This window comes from Molothrus ater, chromosome 1 (genome assembly GCF_012460135.2).
Source record: "Molothrus ater isolate BHLD 08-10-18 breed brown headed cowbird chromosome 1, BPBGC_Mater_1.1, whole genome shotgun sequence".
Classification (NCBI taxonomy): domain Eukaryota; kingdom Metazoa; phylum Chordata; class Aves; order Passeriformes; family Icteridae; genus Molothrus; species Molothrus ater.
In genome coordinates, this window is record NC_050478.2 from 3,606,774 (window position 1) to 3,629,158 (window position 22,385).

Sequence of the window (22,385 nt, forward strand, 5' to 3'; positions counted from 1 at the left end):
CCATGTTTCAGAAGGCTGATTTTTTATTTTATGATATATATTATATTAAAAGAAAGTGATATATTAAAACTATACTAAAAGAATAGAAGAAAGGATTTCATCCGAAGGCAATAGAAAGGAATGATAATAAAATCCTGTGACTGCTCCCAGCCTCGACACAGGTGGCTGTCATTGGTCATCAAGTAAAAACAATTTCACATGCTGGGGAAACAATCCTCCAAATCATTTCAGGATACTGAAGATACAAAGCTCAGAATGTCTGAAAGCCAAGAGTCAGCCAGAGCTCCTTAGCCCTGGACAAATGGGCCTCACCCCCCTAAAAAGGAAAATTTCTTCATGATATCCCATTTAATCTCCCCTCTTTCAGTTGAAAGCCATCAACCCTTGTCCTAAGATGAGCTCCAGTCTGGACACTCTTCTGTCTAACCAGTTTATTGAGTTTTTCGTGAAATTTACCTTTCTGTAAGGAAATACGAAAAAAATCTCTGCCTAAACATTTACATGAAACTGTTGGAAATTTAGTTTTTCTGAGAATGCGGTTCTTCTGTCAAATTCAGTTGAACTGACCCACAGCATTCAGGTTTGAAGGAGGAATAGAAAACATGGAGGAATAGAAAAATCAACATATTTCCATATATGTGATACTTTTTGCTTTTCTTAGGGTACTAAGAGCCCTTCAGCATCTTTCCACCCATTCCCAATGATGCTGTACAAAATTCCTGGCATTCCCACAGCTGCAGTTTATTGAGTTTCTTGTGAAATTTATGTTTCTGTAAGGAATCAAGAACAAATCTCTGCCTAAAAACTCACATTAAACCATTAGAAAATTAATTTTTTCTGAGAATGTGGTTCTTCTGTCAAATTTAGTTGAACTGACCCACAGCATTCAGGTGTCAAGGGTACATGGATGACATAGAGGAACAGAAAAATCAATATATTTCCATATACGTGACCATATTATTTTCCTGTTCTAAGGGTTTAAAAGCCCTTCAGCATCTTTCCACCCATTCCCACTGATGCTGTACAAAATTCCTGGCTCTCCCACAGCTGCTCTGCAAAGGAAGAGTTCCTGGGAATTCCCAGAGCTACAGCCACTTGTGGATGAACAGTAAATTCATCATTTTGGGGGGGGCAAACATTTTAAACCGAAAATACACAGTGAGAGCAAATGATTATTTTAAATGAGATGCAGTTTGTTCACCTGGTGTTTCTGAATGAGTTCAGACAAAATAAACAACATATGATGGCCAAAAGGCTTAGATCCCACATATTTATGTTGCTGGAAGAGGTGCTAAAATGGACTTAGATTGAAATTACATGAGAATTTAACTGCTGTTACAGAGCAAATCTGTTATTTCTTTTATGTTTTTTAAATAATGGAGAAAATTATCATAACTAACAGAGACCTAATAACTAAAACCAGCTCAGCCAGAGGGCAGCAGGGAAAAGAACATTTTAATATCTCTGAGGAAGTGAAAACAACGTGCTACCCTTGAGCTTTAGCATATCTCTAATCCTACCCAGTCTCCATTTTGCATTATCAGTTATCTTGCAAGCCTTTAGCAAACAAGAAAGCATAAAGTAAATGTCTAAAAAACACTTTTATGTCAAATATAAAAAATGTTCAGATGTGGCTATTAGGGAGGAAAAACAACCAAATTAAAATCTCTGGACTTCCCCTTCCCATATATGAAATTATCAGTGGGTGAAATTGTTGACAAACTGTTGTAGAAGTCTTCAAACCCAAGGAAATCCTGGATTTAAGCCTAAATACCCCCTCAATAACACATTTTGATCACAGATTCTGAGCTTGAGAGAGACTGTGGGGCCAAAACCATTTGGAAAGAGGAGAGAGCAGATAAAGTGTTTTCTTCTGTCTAAAACTCTTAGAGAATTAATATTCCCTTAGAGAATTTTTGCACTCCAAAAGGAGACCACAGAACAAGAAAAGGGCACTGCAGGAACGCGTTATTGGGAAGGGCAGGAACAGTAAAATCCTTTATCACTCTGAAATCCTCCAGAGAAATGCAGATCCAGAGGAGGGTGGAAGGGTGAGGTCAGGCACTGAGCATGCACAAAGGTTGGGAAACCATCAAACTCCCCAGAACAAATTAAATCTGCCTCAAAGATGTTCCCTGAGACGATTTTCCCTCAACACGTTGATTGGATTTACAGTCTAAACCATATTGATAGCAAAAAACAAAAAAAAAAACCCACAAAACCCCACAAAAACCATTAAAAAACCCAAACAAACAAACAAACAAAAAAACCCCAAAAACCCCAAAACCCACGAGCATCTGGCATTTGTTTCTTTCTAAAAGAGCTGAGTAGTGTTAAAAAGTGTTCATTTCTATATTGTTTCTTGTTTGAAGAAAATAAGAATCTAGAAATCTTGGATGCAAAAAAAGGGGGAAAAGTGATTTAAAGTAAGATTGGATTCTTTGAACTCTATTGGAAGTAATAATTCTATGAAAGTACCACAGAATATTTTTAAATGTTGTTCTGTGAGGAAAATATTTTTACTGTTTTATTTAAAATAGATCTTCTTTGGGTTTGGAGTGTTTTTATGATGATTCTGAGTATTTAATGGATGCATTTATAATATTTTTTTTTACTCCAGACACAAAGATCCATTGGCATCTGCCCTCACTCATACAAGAGCATACATTTAATATTGAATTTTAAAAATGTGTTCCTTGAACCAAGAGTAGTAAACAGCATTTGTGATAACCTTACAAACCTCCCTACCAGGATGAGTCACAAGATGCTGAAAATTCAAGACAATCAATTGGGCATGGGTGAGTTACAGTCATCTATTCCTGATGCACATAACATTTATTATACATGCCCAATAAAAATGAGATTTCTGAAAACTAAAGAGACCAAAGTTTAGTCTAAAATAATTTTTTAAGGGGCCTGCAATAAAGAGAGCATCAGGAGGACTTTAGGATGGGTTTTACCAATGTCTAGAAGCATCAATCACCAAGTACAAAAGAACATTAATTATAGAAAAATCAAAATTATATATAAATATAGATAAATATCTTCATCTGAGGCCCTGGCAGAGCTTGGCCAGAGCAGCTGTGGCTGCTCCTGGATCCCTGGAAGTGCCCAAGGCCAGGTTGGACAGGGTTTGGAGCACCCTGGGATGGTGGAAGTTGTCCCTGCCCATGGCAAGGGTGGCACTGGATGGGCTTTAAGGTCACCTCCAACCCCAACCATTCCTGGATTCTCTGATTCTAATCCACATATCCAACATTTAGGGGGCTAATTATTGCTCTAAGTGAATTTCCTGACTTATTTAGGTGCAGAACTCAGCCCTAACACACACATAGGAAAGTTCAGAGGCAGCTCTGATTCATTCATGGTGTCCTTTTGGGCAAAACTGGCATGGAAGTAAAGGATCACAGAGATCATCAGATTTTGGTACAGATGGGATCCACAGCTCCAAAATCTGCACTTCCACACGTGAAAATCTGAGAGAAACACAACTTTCTTGTCAGGAGAACAAGTTTCCCAGGAGTGAGCAACTCACCCCTTGCCCAGGGAAACACAGAGAGGTTTGTGGGGTTGGGTTCTGTGCCCTGGGGATGGCACTGACAGGAACTTTAGGGTTTAGGGCTGGCAGGGCTTTCTGAGGGGTCTCACAGAGCTTAAACAGCTGGCAGGTTGAACAGCCAGGTTGTTATTCCTTTGGACATCAGTTTTGGGGCTTTTGTGGGTAAAATGAGTCTGACCAGATGTGCTTGGAGGAAAGCAGTACATAAACAGTTTTCTCCAGGAACATTGTGGAGTCTAAGATGACTTTCAATTACTCTAATTATTTTAAAAGTCACATCCACTCCCTTGGTAGAAAATTGGAAGATCTGCCTGACAGGGAAGTGCCAGTTTGAGGTCAGGAGCACAGCACATTGGAAGCCTGGCAAACTCTGCTTTCCCAGTCCCACAGCTGGGCTCAGACAATCATTGGAAGTTTGGTCTGCAGAGTTTGTGGGGTGGGAGCCACTGACCCCATCTGCTCCCCCAGGAAGGATTCCAACATCATTCCCTGACCCCCAGGCAGGGCTCAGCCACCTTCACTCTGAGGAGCACCAGGGTTCATTTCACAGATTGGGAAAAATCTCTTTATTGCAAGCCCTGGTGAGAGGGGCAGAAGGGAATACAAGAGGCAAATCCCTAACAGAGGAATGGTGCTGTAAATGTGATTTTTTTTTTCATATTTTTGCCCTTCTCTGCTGCTTTTTTTGCTCCCATTTCCCCCTCCTCTCCATGCAGCTTTGGTTCTGCATCACAGCTCTCTCCTCAAGCTGCCTGCACAGGAAATCCTCCTGGGCTGCTGAGTCAGTAAACCCAAGGCATTGCAGGCAGCACTCTTGAAGTCTAGAGACTTGAAAACTATCCCTCCCTCCAGGAGCTGGCTATTAACAGCTGAGCAACATGAAAAATCACTGATTCTGATTTTATTAATTTATTTTTTTTATTACAGCCTCCTTTTTTAAGAACTCTTTCTAATGCCCCGTTTGTTATTTGACCGCTCATCCAACCCTCCTGCAAGCTCATGAATGCAAAAGCAGCAGGGAAGGAAAAAAAAAAGGTCACAATGATTAATGCCTTCAAATCAGTGTTGCCATCATTTTATTCGCCTCTCACAGAAATTATTGCTGCTTCCAGAGGGCAAAAAAAGGAACATTTTAATATAAAATAGGGCAACTGTTTTTTGCTTTGTTACCTCCCGCTTTGCGTTTCTAAGACTGAGATACTTTGTCTGTCCAAAGGAAAGTTGTGGTAGATGCCTGTGTTTGTTCACAGTGTTATGAACCATATCTGGGTAGAATATGTATATTTTCAGACTTTTTTGTCCCCCTGTCATTCATCTTTTGTGCAAATCAGCTTAAAAAGCTTAAAAATCTTCAAGACAAGGCTGGACAGGGCTCTGAAAGTCTTGGTCTGTTGAGAGGTGTCCCTGCCCAGGACACCTGACCTTTCAGCTTCCTTCCAACAGAAATCATCCTATAATTCTATTAAAAACATTTTAAAATTTTTACATTTTAACCAGGTGTCCTTTAGCTTCTGCAATAATCCTGACTGGCACCTGAGGTGCCCAGGTGAGGCTACAGTTGGTGCACAGACAGAGCACCAACACAATATCCAGGGCTCCCACCACCTTCAGGAGTGTAAAAACACTGAATTTTCTCATAAAAAAATCCACAGAGACTTAGAGGTATGGCAGAAGGAATCCCACTCTCACTCTGGCACTCTCTGCAAGCTCCTACCGCACCTAACTGACATGGTAACAAACTTCTGGGACTTGGAATCCTAATTTTTGTGCCTCTGGAATGTTCTTGAAGTTGGTTGTTACCAAGGCCTCTGTGGTTTGGCCACGCTGATTTTCTCAGACGATTTTTTGTGATACCAGAATTCTGAACCTTCTCTTTGGCACTGTTTTACCCAGTATTACACATCCAAAGACTTTGTTTTTCTATTTTAAACAAGGCTTTTAAGAGGTTGCTATTTTCTCCAGATTGCCCCCAGCACCAGCTCCTCCTATTGAAATGGAAAAGCTCCAGCAGCATTAATGCCTTGGTTAGCTGAGCTTTCATCTCCTATGGAGAACATTCCCAGCAGTCCCCAGGCTGTGTTTGTATATAAAATATTTATCTTTTCTTTACATAAATAACAGGGAAGTCACATGCAGCTGTGCACTGTGTTTGAGAAACCTGCAGTCCTACAGAGAGCTTGACTTCTCTAACAGGGTTATGAGATGCTACAAATCACCAGGCAGGTAAACTCATTAAAAGCTCTCTCATTAAGCCCTGGAATGGAAAAAAATGGTTTGCTTAAAGAGCAGAGACCAATCCAAGCTTTTATGTCTGTGCCTGAGGAGCCTCACGTTTGGGCTAGGCTTACAAACATTGCAGGCTGGGAGAGAAACTTGTAGAATATTGTGTCTGAAATACACTGCGCCTCATCTTTTAAAAATAACAGAGGCTGGAAGGTGGATGATTCTATTTGAAGGCAGCCTGGCACTGGGACTGACAGCCAGGGATAAATAATGGAGGATTCAGAGAGTTCTCTGCTCTGTAGCCTCTACACACCCTGAGAAAATGGAGAAATATTCCCCCCTGCAGCAAACAGGGGCTGAGCAAACACTTCAGCTCCTCTCCTCAGCTCTTCATGAATTGCTTAACTCCCATCAGATCCAGTTTCATTCTCTGCTCTGTGAAGTGCTGCCTGCACATCCCAATCTGTGTTTGCCCACCTGACTCTCACTCAGAGATCACACTTCAGTGTTGTTACACAAGAGGCATCACTTGCACCTTCCCTTTTCCATATTTCTCTTTTTTTTTAAAGGAGAACTTTCTTCCCAGCTGATCAAACATTACACAGAATACTTTGCCACTGGAAACATTTAAGTGTAGCAATATCAAATACGTACCCACAAGAAATTCCAAGTATTAGGTGAAGAAATACATCAGACGGAATTATTCTGGACAGTTGGAACACCTGCATTGCAGTTACATTTAAAATTCAGTTCGTACACCAAGCCAACTTTGTGAGTCATGAAACTCATTGTTTTCTCAAGTACATTTGGAACCAGACAAAGGAATGATGGTTTGGGATCCTTTCTTCTCCATAATTTTATGATGACTTTCGTTAATATTTTCCAATTAAAAAACCCCACAACAACAGCACATAGCCCAATGTTATCACAGATGAATGAAATGCAAAGTCAATCCAAGTACCAGTCAGAAAAATCAAAATACGAAAAAAAAGACATCATGGAATTCTAGAAAAGTTTGAGTAGGAAGGGACCTCAAAGATCATCCAGTTCCAACCCCCTGCCATGGACAGGGACTCTTCCCCCTGTCCCAGGTTGTTCAGAGTTTCATCCAAAAAAAGAATGGAAACTACTGGGAAGAGCTGAGACAGAAGAAATGGGTTAAAACCAGCTAAAATAGCAACACTGGTATTTCAATCTAGGAAAGCACTTAAATGGCAGAAAAAAGTAAAGCTCAAGAATTCCTCTGAAGGCCTTGAAGGCATCATGGTGCCTTCAGTCCTGAGGGGTTCAAAGTTAGGTTAATGCAGAGCAGCCTGAAAACTGAACCACCCTTGACTCTGACGGTTAGAACTGCCTTAAAATTGTATTTTTTAATTATTTCTTAGCATATTATTTTCTTGCTGTCTGGTCAGAGCCTATAGTTGAAGCCACCTGGAATTTCCCACCCATGCTTTGTTCTCTTTTTGTCTTTTCTTGATTTGTTTATGGATGTGGACATCAGTTTGGGGCTTTTGTGGGTAAAATGGGTCTGACCAGATGTGCTTGGAGGAAAGCAGTACATAAACAGTTTTTTCCAGGAACATTGTGGAGTCTTAAGATGACTTTCAATTACTCTAATTATTTTAAAAGTCACATCCACTCCCTTGGTAGAAGATTGGAAAATCTGCATGACAGGGAAGTGCCAATTTGAGGTCAGGAGCACAGCACATTACAGATGGCTCACAGGGAAAGGGTGTGCCCCAGTGGAGAGAAATGTGTTACCACAAGAACTGCAAAAGAATGACAGCAAGGGAAGAAACATAAATAACATTATATCATTCCTGAAATCTGGTCTGTGAAAAGAAATGTAGGGATTTCACGTGAAATGAATACTTATACACAAATCATTGTGTAATCTCTGTGGTGAGCAAACACACAAATTCATGTGTGTTAAATGGTTAACTTTAATGTCTGGATTCCTGCAAAAGACTGCAGTAAAACCTTATGAAGAAGATCACAAACTTTGCAGAAGCAGCAAAAAAACCCCAGGTTTTTTTCTTATTAGCTCTGGTTTGCTATTTGGTATTTCATTAAGAACTGTTCTTTCCACAAGCTGGAGCTGATCACTAATTATCCAGCTCAGCAACCACAGTTATGTCCTGAAACGTGAGCAATTGGGAATTTGCTGTCCTTCTCCATCTGCCAGGAAGGTCACACATCTGAGAGCTCAAGAGATTTGTTCATTTATTTCCCTTAATTAAAAACTGTTCACCTCTAAATAACAGGACACCTTTCAAGGGTCTCGAGCTGAGCACCAAAAATCTTGAAATATTGAAGGCTGTTGGTCATTTAACAAAAATGCCTTTTGTCTTTTGATCATTTAATTGTTTTGGTTGCAGTCTGAAAAATATGCTTGCATGGCCAGGAATTCAGCTTTCCAGTTTCTCCCAGGGCAGGATCCATGTCATCAACATTTCTATGTCCAAAACCAGCATCTGAATTGAAGCTAAACTCCTTTTATACTCAGGAATCTCCCAGTACTTAAATCAGGTTAAATTTGGGGGTTTTCTCCCCTCCCCATTAGCTTAGATGAAGTTCACAGTAGTATTTTTAGAGATGTATTATAAAATTAAACATACTCAGTTTTCAATAAGTGATCATTTCTACCTGAGCAGGAAATCTAAGGAAGAGTCACAGGAGCCATGCTCCACATAAAAATTCCAAGGCCATATATTTATATGTAAAGGACTGGATTATTTGAATGAACACAGCTACAGTACCAGTTCCAACCCAATTCTACAGAATTTAGCTGAATCATGCCACATTTCAGATGTGCAGTGAAATGGACTCTAAATAAGAGCCAGAAGGAAATAAAATATATTTTTGTGTGCCAAAGTAAAACCAAGTTCTCTGTGCTGCCTGTATGCATGGTAGAAGACAGGCCACATAATCGATACACAAGAGCAAAAAACTCTGCAACAACTGCTAAAAGATGCTCTGGTCACACCATCATCACTATAAACAGCTGTCATTTAAAAATAAAACCAACTAAATGTCATGAATTCTTTCAAACACTGACTATTAAAGTGCACAAATGTGAAAATATTCTGTGTATTAAGCAAGTGCAAAGCATTTGCATGGAAGTTGTAGAAGGGTCTTTAGGGGAATGAGCTGGAGGATTGAAATCCCGGTGCTGTTTGTCACTGAACCCCTGTGAGCAATGCTCCTGGAGAAGAGCTGAAAAGCACATTTGTGAGCAACGGTTTAACACAGAATTGTGCTGAATGCAACAAGAGGTTATTGCAGGGCTTGTGTATGACTCCTCACAGCTACAAAGGGAAAAAAAAAACCTTTTTTCAGTGGGTTTGTGGCTGTTTTGTGAGGAGAGGTGCAGTCACTGCGTGTGGGGACAATGGAGAGGGAGAGTTACAATTCCCAGATGTGTTAACACAGAGTTATTAATGGAAGAGCACGTTGTTTAGCAAGTAAAGACTTGTGGGGAAAATTAATCCCTGTCATCTTCATAAAGAGTTGAATATCTTCAGAAAGATGATGGACGACTTTAAGAGCCTTTAGTATCTTTAGAGTCCCATTTGTATTTTTTCTTCAAATTGCTCCTCTGAAAATGGAGGCCTCCAAAAGCACTGCCTGGAATATCTCAAGGTTTAAGTTTCATAGTGGGGATGAAGGGAATATTTAATTTTATCACTCTGTCTGGAAAAAAAAAGATATTTTTAAACCAATGGATTTGAAACAGAAGACACATTGTTTTTGGTTTTTTGGTGTTTGTTTTTTTTTTTCTAATTATTACTTTATTTTATTTTGAATCTTGGTTAAAAACAGTGAACAAATGCCCTCAAGGGATGGACTTGCCCTTCTAGGGATGAGCAATAATCACAGTCCTAATTCATTAACAAAGGAGGCTGGAAAAGTCTTTACCCAAACTATGAGACCACCCAGAAAAATCCAGAATCAGTGGCAGCAGCAGATCCTTCTCTCTTGGCACGTGCTGGCCTGGAGAACATGGATGTACATCAGAACAATGCAAATAAAATCATTTTTCCTTACCACAGGAAGCAATGCGAGGCTGAAGAAGCAGACCTTCCAGTTGATGGCCATTTTCTCTCCTAATTTTGGACAAGTTTTGCTCATGAACACTGAGATTAGGACTGAAGCACAGGCTCTGTTGATATTTTGAGGTCTTCACATCAAGATCTCTGCAACAAAAGAGGAAAATTATTATAAATATGTAAACCACGGAGAGAATGAAAAAGAAATGGACAGAAAACAGAGAACCCAACACTTGAACTGCAAGTGGCACTTATTAGAGGTCAACCAGGCTTTTGCATATTTTAAAGGTGGTCTTGGATATCTAATTTAAAGCAAAGGACTTGGTGTGATCAGTAACTTGTGTCAAAGAAATGCTGGAACAAGTTCTGTAGCTGCAAGCACCTAAATTGTACCCAGGGGAGGAGAAAGGGTGGATTATTTTGAACAAGAAAAAAAAGACCTGTCTGAAGCTGTGGTTTGCACTTCATGATCTTCAGGAGCGTCTTAAAAGCAAAATTGTCTGGGGGGTTTTTAGGGGTCTGGCTTCCAAGACAGGTTGTCCAGATAACAAAATCCATTGCCAGACTTGTTAACAACCTGCTAATAAGCTTGTTTATAACCTTTCTGAGAACTTGGCAGTAGTGGGGCAAAAGAATGAATTGTAGTCTCAGGCTAAGGATTCATCCAGGACATAATCAGGAATGATTTATATGAACAACAATGTCACCCATATCTGTGATTTCCATTGCTTGGCCTCTGCCCTGAAAGAATTGAGGACTGGGGGGAATGTGATTTAAGATTTGGATTTATTTCTCATTATTCTACTTTGATTTGTAAAGGAATGACTTGTTAAATAACTTTTAGAACCAAAGGACATTCAACTTTTATACAGACTGCAACACGCTGCCAGGACATCAGCATTTAGAAAGGAGAGAGTCTTTCAATTAAAAAATAAAAGAGGAAAATTAATCTCTCTCTAAGTTTTGGGAGAACAATGATTCATGAAATTCACTCTAAACTGATCTGCTTTCTTCTATCCTCACTTGATCAGTCACTCACGCTCTGTTCTGGCACTGAATTTAATTACTTAACTGTATTTCTGATGGTTTATCAAATAATGAGCAATTGATAAGATCTCAGCTGAGGAGGACAGCAAACATCCCTGGTGACATTCAGCCATGAGGACTTGGAATTCCATTAACAGCAGCAAGACAAAACCAGACAGATGCATTAACAGCCACTGGATTTGAAATTATTTCGTGATCATTTGCACTCCTGTGTGCAGCTCAGTCCAGAAACACCAGAGAGGGGTGGGGAGGTTGGATTCTGTCCCTTCATTCTGTAATGCATCAGGAAATGATCAAAATGCAGTGGAAGGGTGGGAGATGCCTGGCTAGGAGATGGACACATACAGATGCCCTGGGTAAAAGGGGTGACCTTTAGAACACCTCTTACTTTAACCTGGCAACCCCTAGGTTTGAAAAGTGGAGGGTGGCTGTTTTCTGTCTTGTCTGAGTGTCAAAGGAGCCTCTAAAGAGACAACAAGAACATCTGCAAACCATTCCATGGCTTTTCTCTCATATATTGCAGGGAAAATAAAAGACTCTACTTAATTTTTTGCCTTCAAGGTAGTCATGGAAACCTGCACCAAATACTGGGCTGAGACCTTCGTGTCATCCAGGGAGACTGGAGTGTTTATTAGGGAATAACAGCTACCAGAACTTCTGCCCTGGACATGCAGCAGAACCTTTTATGCTGTTGAGCTGTTCCTGGCATGTATATTATACATACATTCAGAGTCCACCTATTACTAATTAAGTGCTACTTATCTCTATTATCAATTAAAGGGTAGTTAGCTCTACCACCAATTAAAGCCCAGCTACCTCCCCAATAACTACTATCACCTATGTTATACTAGAAAAATAAACTTTTAAAAAATATATAGTATTGATATATTATATCAATACTATATTGATATAATATGCTGTTGACAAAATAAATAATTATATCAGTAATTTATATGATTCTCAGTATTGAGAAATAGAAACTCAGCACTGAGAAAAAGAAATAATTATATCAGTATTGAACTTGGAAGGGAAGCTTGAATTATTATATTTCCTTCTGATGTCACTGGTTGATAAATCCCATAATTTCATTACTGATGCTTCATGTGGTTGTTTTATCTGCATCTGCCACTGTAATTAAAATTAGTGAAGTCAGAAGAGCCAATAACAGAGGGGTTGCACCTTTCAGTTGGGGATAAACAGTTCCTCAAAATAATCTTCAGTTATCTCTGGTGCAACAGAAGGGCTGTAGAAGTGTCTGAGACTCTGAAAATCAGCTGATTGTTGCTAAAACAGAATGGGTTTCAGGGGTTTGTTTCAAGCATGACTGATATACATGAAGAAGAAAAAAGAAAAAGAACATTGTTCTGGTCACCTAGTGACTTAAGAAAATAATTCATCCCCTCTGAAGGTGAATTTGTCCCCTGGAAACACTTTCAGGGCCACAGCAGATTCTTTATGAAAGCATCTGAGTTGCTTCAAGGGCAGGCTGGAAAAGCTCTGACAAAACTTGTTCTGCTGCAAGCTCCCATTTCTTTCTCCATCTAAAAAGGTCTCTGCAGGCTGGTGAGGACAATTCCTCCATGAGAAGCCCACAAGTGCCAAGTGCACAACCTGATGTCAATAATGAACAAAACCACACAGTGAGACCTTTCTACCTTTCTAGTACAATGGGACTACTCCCAGGAAGGCATAAAAAGGGAATAATTCCTCAAAAGGATAAAAAGTCCAAAAGGATCAAATATGGGTGAAATTGTTATACAGCATCACAGAGTGCACCCACTGGATGAATGAAGTTGAGGAAAATTTCTGATGAATGAAAGAGGATTTTTTGTGGCTCTCCAAGGCAGTTATGAGCTCTTACTGAGATCTCACCCAGCATAATCCACCTGATCTGCTGGGCTCCTTGCTGTGGTCCTCTGGGATGTGTGCCAGTGCTTTGAAAGGAAACCAACACAATTTCAAAGCTGGCTCACAATGGTTTAGGCCAGTGATGATCCAATGGGAATTCATCACTTAATTCATCTCACTCCAGTGTCCAGGGCCTTCCACCCCATCCTCTTCCTGCCCCACAACCAAGCTCCTGCCCAGGTGAGGAAATCTGAAAGCTTCTGACAACGTGCAGGAGAAATTGAGGTTTTGCAGACTGAATACATTTCAGAAAAGTCAACCACCCCATGCACAGTTGCTCCAATGCTTCTTAGAGACATGAAGAACATTTCCCTATGAAGAATCAACACAGGTGGATAATTACTGGGTGCAAAATATATGAACAGGTGATTATGTAATCCTAGAATAGTTTGGGGTTGGAAGGAACCTTAAAGATCATAATTCCAACTTCCTGCCATGGACTGGACCACCTTCCACTAGAGCAGATTTCTGGCCTTGGACACCACAACTTCTCGGGGCAACCTGCTCCAGTGCCTCCCCAACATGACAGTAAAGAAATTCTTCTTAATATCTAATCTCAATCTACCCTCCTTCAATTTAAGGCCACTCCCCCTTGGACTTTCATGACACAAAAAGTTCCTTTCCAGACTTCTTTTAAGCTGGTGCCCTGAGGTCTCCCTGGATCCTTCTCTCCTCCAGGATGAGCAGTCCCAACTCTCAGCCTGAATTCACAGGATAGGTGTTCCAGCCCCCTGACCAGCTCTCCTGAGGGCTGGAACACTTTTCATTACGCACCCAATATTTTTCTATCTTTAGGCTCTCAGTAACACACTGCATTTTATGATTTCCCTCCTGTAAGTTCCTAAATGTGCTATTCCAGCTACATCATTTATTAAAAAGGCACAGTGCCCCTTCCTCTCGTTTCTGCTCACCAGCAATGAGCAGAATTAGGAAATCAACCCCTCAGTGACCTAGGACATGTCTCCTAATTTTAGAAACCTGGGAGAGACATCCTCACACATGATCTCATTGTCAAGTTTCCTTTTTTATCAACAGGGAGAAGCAGACATGTGAAGGAAGTGTTTTGTCTGACCTATTTTAACCACCTCCTTTAAACTTCCAGCTCCTCTCCCAGAGTGTAAAGGAATTCTAAACAGCCAGCTTGTTTGTTGACATCTACACTGTGGGTATCTAAATCTGGACAGAATAATCCCCCCTCCAGTCTGAAATATATGGATCAGCAATATGAAACCAAAAACAGTGAAGTTTCACCTACCACAAAGGATTGAGAAGGAATGGGATTTGTTTTGGGTGTCAATAAATTGATGCTGATATGTTTAAGGCCACAGAAAAGCTAAAAGAAGATTTAATACCAGACAGCAAGAGCTCTAAAGCTTTCCATGGAAAAGACTCCACAAAGAGCAACCCTACTAAGGGAAAGGAAAAGAACTTCATGATCTTTCCACTATCTTTAATAGAGTAGTTATTATTTCTCGAAGTTTAAATATTTTGGGTGGATTTTTTTTTACCTACTTTCTAAATTTGCTGAAATTAAAGCTTCTTCATGGGGTCACAGCAGCCAAGGGTCTGACTCTACTTTCCTTTATAATACAAGACTTTTATTCTCCATTTATGTACTTAATTGGGGAAGTCCCTCAAGTCCTTGTTCCCACTCACCAAGTCTGTTGTCAATGACAAAACAGGACTCAAAGGGTCATTACATCAGGAGGCCTAAGATGTATTTGGACACCTAAGCTCTCATTTGCATATGAGAGTCTCAGCATCTGCAGTTTACAATTTCCTACTTTTGAAATCACACCTTTATCTTCACTTTTAGAAAGGGAGTTCTAGTAAAATTGACAGGTGTCTTCTCAGTTTCATGCAAGGAAAAAGAAAATACCAAAATCCTATTCCTCTAGAAAGTAAAAGGATTATTACTGAGTATTGCTAACAGACTTGGATATTCATTAACTAGGCATATTCTTATATGCCTAAGCCAGGCAGCAGCTGAATCCAAGACGTAGACTTTCAGAAAGGATTTTCTGCTACAAAGGACAAAACTTTTTTTCAGCTGCACATGAATCTCTTGAGAGTCTCAGGCAAAACTGGCACACCTTTGCCTGAAAGGGTTGTCCACAAAAAACATGGAATTTTTTCACAGCATGGTCCACAAGGAGGGATGCAGGCTGCCCATTGTTCTAACATGTGAGCTGGTGTGGGAATCACAGGCTAAAAAATATCCATTCATGACAGATAGATTCAGGCAGACCCTGCTGGTATCCAGTTTTTTCACTGTGCAGGAAAATTGCTCCTTAGGAAAACAACATTTAAAAGGGAACTGATACAGCACTTAAACCATTTTGCATAGATATATTTGAAAGAAATAGATTCAGCTGCTGCCTGGCTTAGGCTTATAAGAATATGCCTAGGTAATGAATATCCAAGTCTGTTAGCAATGCTCAGTGATAATCCTTTTACTTTCTGGAGGAATAGGATTTTGGTATTTTTTTCCTTGCATAAAACTGAGAAGACACCTGTAAATTTTACTAGAACTCCCTTTCTAAAAGTAAAGATAAAGGTGTGATTACAAAAGTAGGAAATTGTAAACTGCAGATGCTGAAACTCTTATATGCAAATGAGAGCTTAGGTGTCTAAATATTTCTATATGAAGTAGAATTATCAATGTCATTTACTTCCACGAGGACTTGTGTAGGAAATAAGTCAAAGCAATGTGGTTTTGCAAGAAGAATGACTGCTAAAGAGGATTCACAGAACTGGGGGTAGGAAGGACCTCTGCAGATTGTCCAGCCCAACAGCAGGTTATTCAAAACCCATTCTCAATCAGTTTCTGAATATCTCAAATGTTGGGACTCAACAATTTATCTGATCAACCTCTTTTAGCATTTGACCATTCTAAGAAGAGCAAAGTGTTATCTTACAGCTGAATTTCCCGTGTGTCTGTGCTTGCTGCCTCTTGTCAGCACAGAGAAGAGCCTGGGTCCATCTCCTTTGCACCCTCTCATTAGGGATTTCTACATATTGATAAAATCCCCCCAAATCTCTTGCTGTAATTCCTTAATAATCTTTGCAGCTCCTCACAGAACCCACTGTGCTCATTCTCTCAGCAGCCCAGCCCTGGACCAGGCACTCCAGGGCTGAGAGAGAGGAATTATCACCTCCCTTGACGTGCTGCCAAGGCTCTTCCTCGTGCAGCTGATGATGCTTTTGGATTTCATTGCTGCAAGGCCACTTTGCAGCGATGAAATGTGGCTCAGGATCCACTCTGTGTCCACCCAGAGCTTTAGGTCCTTCTCTGCAGAACTGATTCCCAGCAGCTGATTCCCAGCCTGCCCCTGTGCATGGAATTATTCCTCTCCCAGTGCAGGACTTTGCACGCCTTGTTCTTTTTCATCTTTCTGCCTATTTCTCAAACCTCTCTGGTTCCCTCTGAGCAGCAGCACAATCAACCTCTTGGTCAATCAGCCACTCTTCTTAAATTTGTGTAACCTTCAACCTTCTTGCAGGTGCATTCTGTCCCATCATCCTGACCATTAGTGAAGGCATTAACCAGCATTGCCACATCAAAAAGACCTTTATAGTTCAGCCCAGCCTGCCCAGGTTCTCCCTACACTCAGTGGAGATGTAGGTAAGCTCAGGGAGCAATTTCTATATCCTAAATGCTTTAGGGCCAGGTTGGATGGGGATTGAAGGGACCAGGTCTAGTGGAAAGTGCCCCTGCCATGGCAGGGGCTTGGGCTGGGTGACTTTGGAAAGGTCCCTTCTCTCAAACCATTTAATGGTTTTATGACACTATGCCTAATTCTAGACAAAGTGAATCACTGCTTTGCAAAAACCAATTTTCTTTTCCTCTGTTTGTTCAGGCCTGATGAGGGCAAACACAGAAAATTCCATTCCCAAAGTTTAAGACACTAAAGCATTAATGGTAAGCAAAACAGAGTCCTGACTTGCCTCTCTGTTGCAGCCTTTTCTTTCAGTATTATCTTAGTTCCTTTTATTAACACAGCCTAATAACTTCCATATATTTTTCACTTCAGCTGTCCCCCATTACAATTTTGGTGGAGTGTTGGTTTTTTGGTTTTTTTTTTTTTATTATTTTCCTTTGAGTGGTTTCAATTAAATTGAAATTCCCTGAAGATATGAGCATTATAATTTGTCCCTACAAAGTACACTCTTTATCACTTCTGTGTAACCTGACAGCTCCTGCATTTTGTAGTCCTCTAGTTTTATAGAATTTTCCTAACATATAAAATAAAAAAATCCTATCTAAAGCTATTCCAAAACAGATTTTAGTAAGTGTTGCTCAGCCAATTCAAGAAAGATATTCAAATTTACACTATATGAAGATCTGATTAATTTCTTTAATATCTGCAAATTATCAAAACCTCTTTGAAAGTCCTAATCCTCTATATCTCATTCCTTCCTAGATGTGGTCATAAAGCCCAGCCTTTCCTGAGCTTTGAAAGCTTATGCTTTTCTGGGACATATGTATAAAACTAAACAAGACTTGAAATATTTTTACAACAAACTCCATTTAAAATGCCTGAATTTTATAAATAAAATAAATTCTCACAATATAACAGTTCTTCTCCTTCATGTTATGCTGCTTCACCAGTACAGATAATGATGAAACATTGAAAGTTAATGACATCTCAGTTCTGGATATCTGAGTATTTTGACATTGTAATAACTTTGAATGTCTGTTTGATGGAGGTGATGCTTCAGGCTCTCTGAAAATTCAAGTGGACATGAGTGGATCATGCATCCAGAGGTCAAGATTTTCTAGCTTATCTTTGCAGCGATGGACTCATGATAGCAAAGGCTATGGAATCCAATTCATCCCTCCCTGGGCACAGAATTGCTTTTCTTGGCAGGTCTCCTACGTAACACCATCAATAAAATTCTTGCCTTGATTGGCATTATTTTCCCTATTGCACTATCCATCAGATTTATTGTGCCCTTATGTTATTGATGTCCCCAGAGGCCTGGTGAGATGACAAAACTCCTTAACTAAAGACCACAGACGCTCCAATGCAGGGAAATATAACTGCAAACTACCACACATTCAGGAAGCATTAGGCAAAGCAAAAAGAAAAAAAAAGAACAAAAAACCATGTGAGAAGATTCCCTTTTCACAGCAGATCAATTATCCTTTTTAAGCATCTGTGGTATATGTGATACTTCATTGCTAATATGAAATTAATACCGGGATCATAAAGATAATGATGTGCTGCTCCATTCCAGCAGGGCTTTAAGTGCTGCTTGGCTAGGAATTCAGAATTATTACTCCACAACCAGGAAAACACATTCTCTACCCAGCATATCAATGTTTTGCAACAGCTCCTTGATTAATTTGCTTTCTTTGACTGGTGGTGTGCGTTTCCTTCCCTGGTTGTAGGTGTAAATGTTGGTTTTGATGATCACACAGGAGGTTGGAAGTGCTGTAACCTGTCCATCAGGCTCTGCTTTGAATCTGCCCAGCACATGTGGAGCAGATATCTCTCCAGAGATATTTCCTCTGCCTCTCCAAGCAGAGGAAAGAGTAAGAGCAGAGCAAAAAGTGCAGCTCTGGACCAGAGCCTTTTATTCCCATTGTCTCTGAGGATCTTCCCAAGTGCAGTACTTGGATAGTGCCTTCAAAACAATTCCTTAACTCAAAATATTCTGTTTATCAGAGTGTGATGCCACTGTTAACACCCTCAATTAGCCCTCTTGATGTGCTGAGCTGTTATCTCAAGATCATACTGCCATGATAAAGCCTCCATTGCTCCCCAGACCTGAGGCTCCATGCAAGGTGCTCTCAGCTGTGAGGAAATGCCAAGGGTACCTTTAATAAAACTTTCTACTCTTTATTTAGCATGGGCAGACTCCACAGGAGTTTTCCTGTAGCTGGTGATGGACCCAAGGGCAAGACTCCAGCCTTGGAGCTCCAGCAACAGCACAACAAACTCTTATCACCCCTGGGAAACAAGACAACCCTTCCTGTTTCAGAGCAGGAAAAAGTAATAAAATAGGAAATGGTTTGGAAGGTGGTGAATACAATGAGCAACTGATTGTATTTCCTGATGCCAAAGGAATAAATACAAGATGGTGTGACTAACACCAGTCTGATACAACCTTGGTACTGAGAAAGGGGTGCTTGGGAGTGCGGAAAAACTGCCAAGTTGTTCAGAGAGGAGGATCAGACAATCCTTCCTTGCCTCAGGTGTACAATTCCTTGTCATTTTCCAGTGCAAAGTCAGAGGCATTCTGAACACAACAGCTTGGACTTCACTGAGCATTCTGAGCTGGCAGTGTGTGGTGAGGGCTCAGATGAACACGCTCCTTCTTCCACTTTTAATCAACATCAAAAGTTTTCATGGGCCAAACTCCATGAAAACTCCTTTTTCAGCCCACCTTGAAAAAGGGACAGGCATAACGGGTTTCCGAACTTCTCACTGGGTAGGGAAAAAGGTACCTCTACTATTGTGATTCCTCAAACAAATATTATGAAGGAAACGTATCCCAGAGCAGGCCTGGGGCTACAATCCTGTCTCTTCCATCACTAGGGAGGTAAAAATCCCTTTTTTCTGCTTTAACAGTTTCACTCTTCTCTACTACACTGAAACACAAGGTTAAGACACTGCATGAGCACTTGGAAACTGTGTAATTTTTTCCCCTCCACATTTCCTATTGTCCTCCTTTCCTATTGCATTTCTGACAGCCTGGGCTCCCAGCTGTGTCCCATATTGTGCTTAATAAACTCATTACGTTTGGACATTATTAGGACCTTCCACAGCACGTGTTCTTGCAACAACAGGGATGGAATCCAAGGCACATAAATGTGGCTGTCTGAAAGGGAACCATCTCTATCCACTCTGGCTCCTCTCAGCTGATTCCACAGTGGATGGAAAATGAGTGATTGGCCTCAGCAGCACATGGCTTTGCCTTGCTCCTGGACAATGTGCTACTCATCTTGGCAAACAGAGGGGTAATAAAGCACAAAATCACTTTGATTAGCTCAGGAGAGCCTGTGTGGAACAGGCACAGCCCTGAGAATGGCAGAAGTATCAAACTAAAGAGGAAGGAAAGCGATTGAAATCAAAGTCACTGTTGGGTCAAGAGGTTAAGCTGGGAATTGGAAGAACACTTTGGACCATCAGCAGAAAAAAGACCTGAAAGTGCCTTCCAGAGAGAAGAGGAAAGTAAAAATAAACTTAGAATTTTGAGAGGACTCCATGTAATGTGAATACTTTGCAAACCAATTTCTCTGACACGTGAAGACACTGCAGATACAGATTAATAGAGATTCCCAACCACATGCCTCTGCCTCAGAGCTGGATCCCACCTTTCACCTGAAAGCACGGAGTAAACTCATGTCTCTGCAATGAGGAAAACTTTGATGAGGAAAATTGCATCCCTGGAGGTGTTTCAAGGGTGTGTGGATGTGGCACTTGAGGACAGGGTTTAGTGATGGACCTGGTGATACTGAGTTAATGGTTGGACTCAGTGATCTTGGAGATCTTTTCCAGACTAAAAGATTCTATGATTCTAAAAGCTCTGACACAAATGGCAGCAGTCATAGCCTGACGCAGAAAGAAATGAGTCTAGAGAAAATACTGTCTAGAGAAAAGAGTCCAGAGAACATTTTTTTCTCCTTTCCTCCTTTCTCTCTCTTTCTTTCTTTCTTTCTTTCTTTCTTTCTTTCTTTCTTTCTTTCTTTCTTTCTTTCTTTCTTTCTTTCTTTCTTTCTTTCTTTCTTTCTTTCTTTCTTTCTTTCTTTCTTTCTTTCTTTCTTTCTTTCTTTCTTTCTTTCTTTCTTTCTTTCTTTCTTTCTTTCTTTCTTTCTTTCTTTCTTTCTTTCTTTCTCTTTGTTTCTCTCTTTCTCTTTCTTTTTCTTTTTCCTTCCTTCCTTCCTTCCTTCCTTCCTTCCTTCCTTCCTTCCTTCCTTCCTTCCTTCCTTCCTTCCTTCCTTCCTTCCTTCCTTCCTTCCTTCCTTCCTTCCTTCCTTCCTTCCTTCCTTCCTTCCTTCCTTCCTTCCTTCCTTCCTTCCTTCCTATAATAATTCAGCTTAATTCATACACCACCAATTCACTAATATTATGAATAAAGTAGCTTTATCTCTTCTAGAAAAAAAAAAGGGCAAATATAAATGAACAGAAGTGATTCATTTCCATGCAATCATCTTTTCAGCCAGTGACTACCTCTATATTCATCTTCATTATCTGCTCATGGATCTCCATAGGAGAGTTCTAGAAGATGAGCTGGCCCTATGGTGCTCTATAGGGTGGCAGAATATGGCCCTAAGCAAAACACAACTAGAAGATGTCAGTTGTATCCATTATAGTATTGTTCATCCTTCTGTCAAATTCCAAGCTACTACAGCTGCAATCTTATCTACAGATCCTGTGTGAACAGGAGACAATGGAAACTAAAAAAATGGGTAATTTTCCTCTCTTGGATGTGTCTGTTGTAGTGAAAGCTGGAAATCCTGATTATAGATATTAAGCTATCCGATGAGGAAGTTTATAAATTGACAGGATGGCCATCGGATCAGACTCAACCCAACTTGCTATGATTCACATTTTCTGTTGGGCGTCATGTGGAACTGGAATATCCCCAGTGGCCCAGAAAACAATCAAAGTGCTATTCCTTTCCACTGGATAGCTTTGTCATTTTATGGTCATGCATCCCAGTAAAACTCAGGATATAAACACGTAAACCCAATCAAGCTGAAATCCCTTCCTCTCCAACGTGCCCACTGCTCAGTTTGAAATAGGTTGACTCATGTCTCAAAGACACAGTGAAAATTCCTCCCTCCCCCTGGGGGGGTCCTTCAGAGCCCTGGGTGAGAGTTATCTCATTAAAATGTGAACCTCTAAACCCGAGATAATTTCCACAGATTTCCTTGTATAGTCCCTGAGATGTAATCAGCACATCCCAGAGAGTCCACAGCATATGTTAGATTATCCTAAATTATGTACTTCAAAGCAACAGATTAATTACATCCTATTTCTCTATATTTTCTATCAGGAGGAAGGGAGGGAAAGAGAAGGACTTGACAAACAACATTAAAAGATTCAGTCCAAACATTAAAAGTTGCCAAAGCCACACTCAGCTGATGAGCAGCATCTTCCAGTGGGCAGCAAATTAAGGTTAAATGATGTGTTTAGCAACAGGTTTTTTTTCTTGTTGCTCCAACCTTCTCCCCTTTACTTTCCTCACATCAGATCAAATGTAAATTCTGTTCTGGTCTTCATTTGCATCCACCTTGAGCTTAATATGTAATTTAAGCTCAGCTGAAATGGCACTGAGAAAATGATCATCACCATGTGCCTTTCAAGCATGTCAGGTAATGAAGGTTTGATCCTTCAGAAACTCTTTAGGACAAAGGATTTTAGCCAAAGATTTCACAGTTTCATCATGGTGTATAATTTATCAGTTCTACATTATTCCCCTATGTCCTTGGATACTCTGTGGAGAGGGTTTCTTCTAAACTCTTGGAATAACTACAAGAAGAGTGCTGTAGAAAGGGAGAACTTCCCACACTGATTTCTCATGGAAACACACGTTTGACAAAAACTTTTAAAAATTATCGAGACACTTCCTAATATCCAATCTAA

General features: G+C 40.3%; 1 protein-coding gene across 10 annotated transcripts in view; it reads right to left on the minus strand.

Annotated features, from left to right (window-relative positions):
• The window catches only part of ADCYAP1R1 (ADCYAP receptor type I), a 145,353-nt gene that overhangs the window by 102,910 nt on the left and 20,058 nt on the right, over window positions 1–22,385 (minus strand). For all 10 annotated transcript variants that reach the window (XM_036398305.2, XM_054518520.1, XM_054518534.1 and 7 more), the window contains one exon: window positions 9,830–9,978. In XM_036398305.2, coding sequence (XP_036254198.1) covers window positions 9,830–9,913 — 84 coding nt within the window. In that variant the 5' untranslated portion in view covers window positions 9,914–9,978. The remainder of the gene's footprint in view (window positions 1–9,829; window positions 9,979–22,385) is intronic.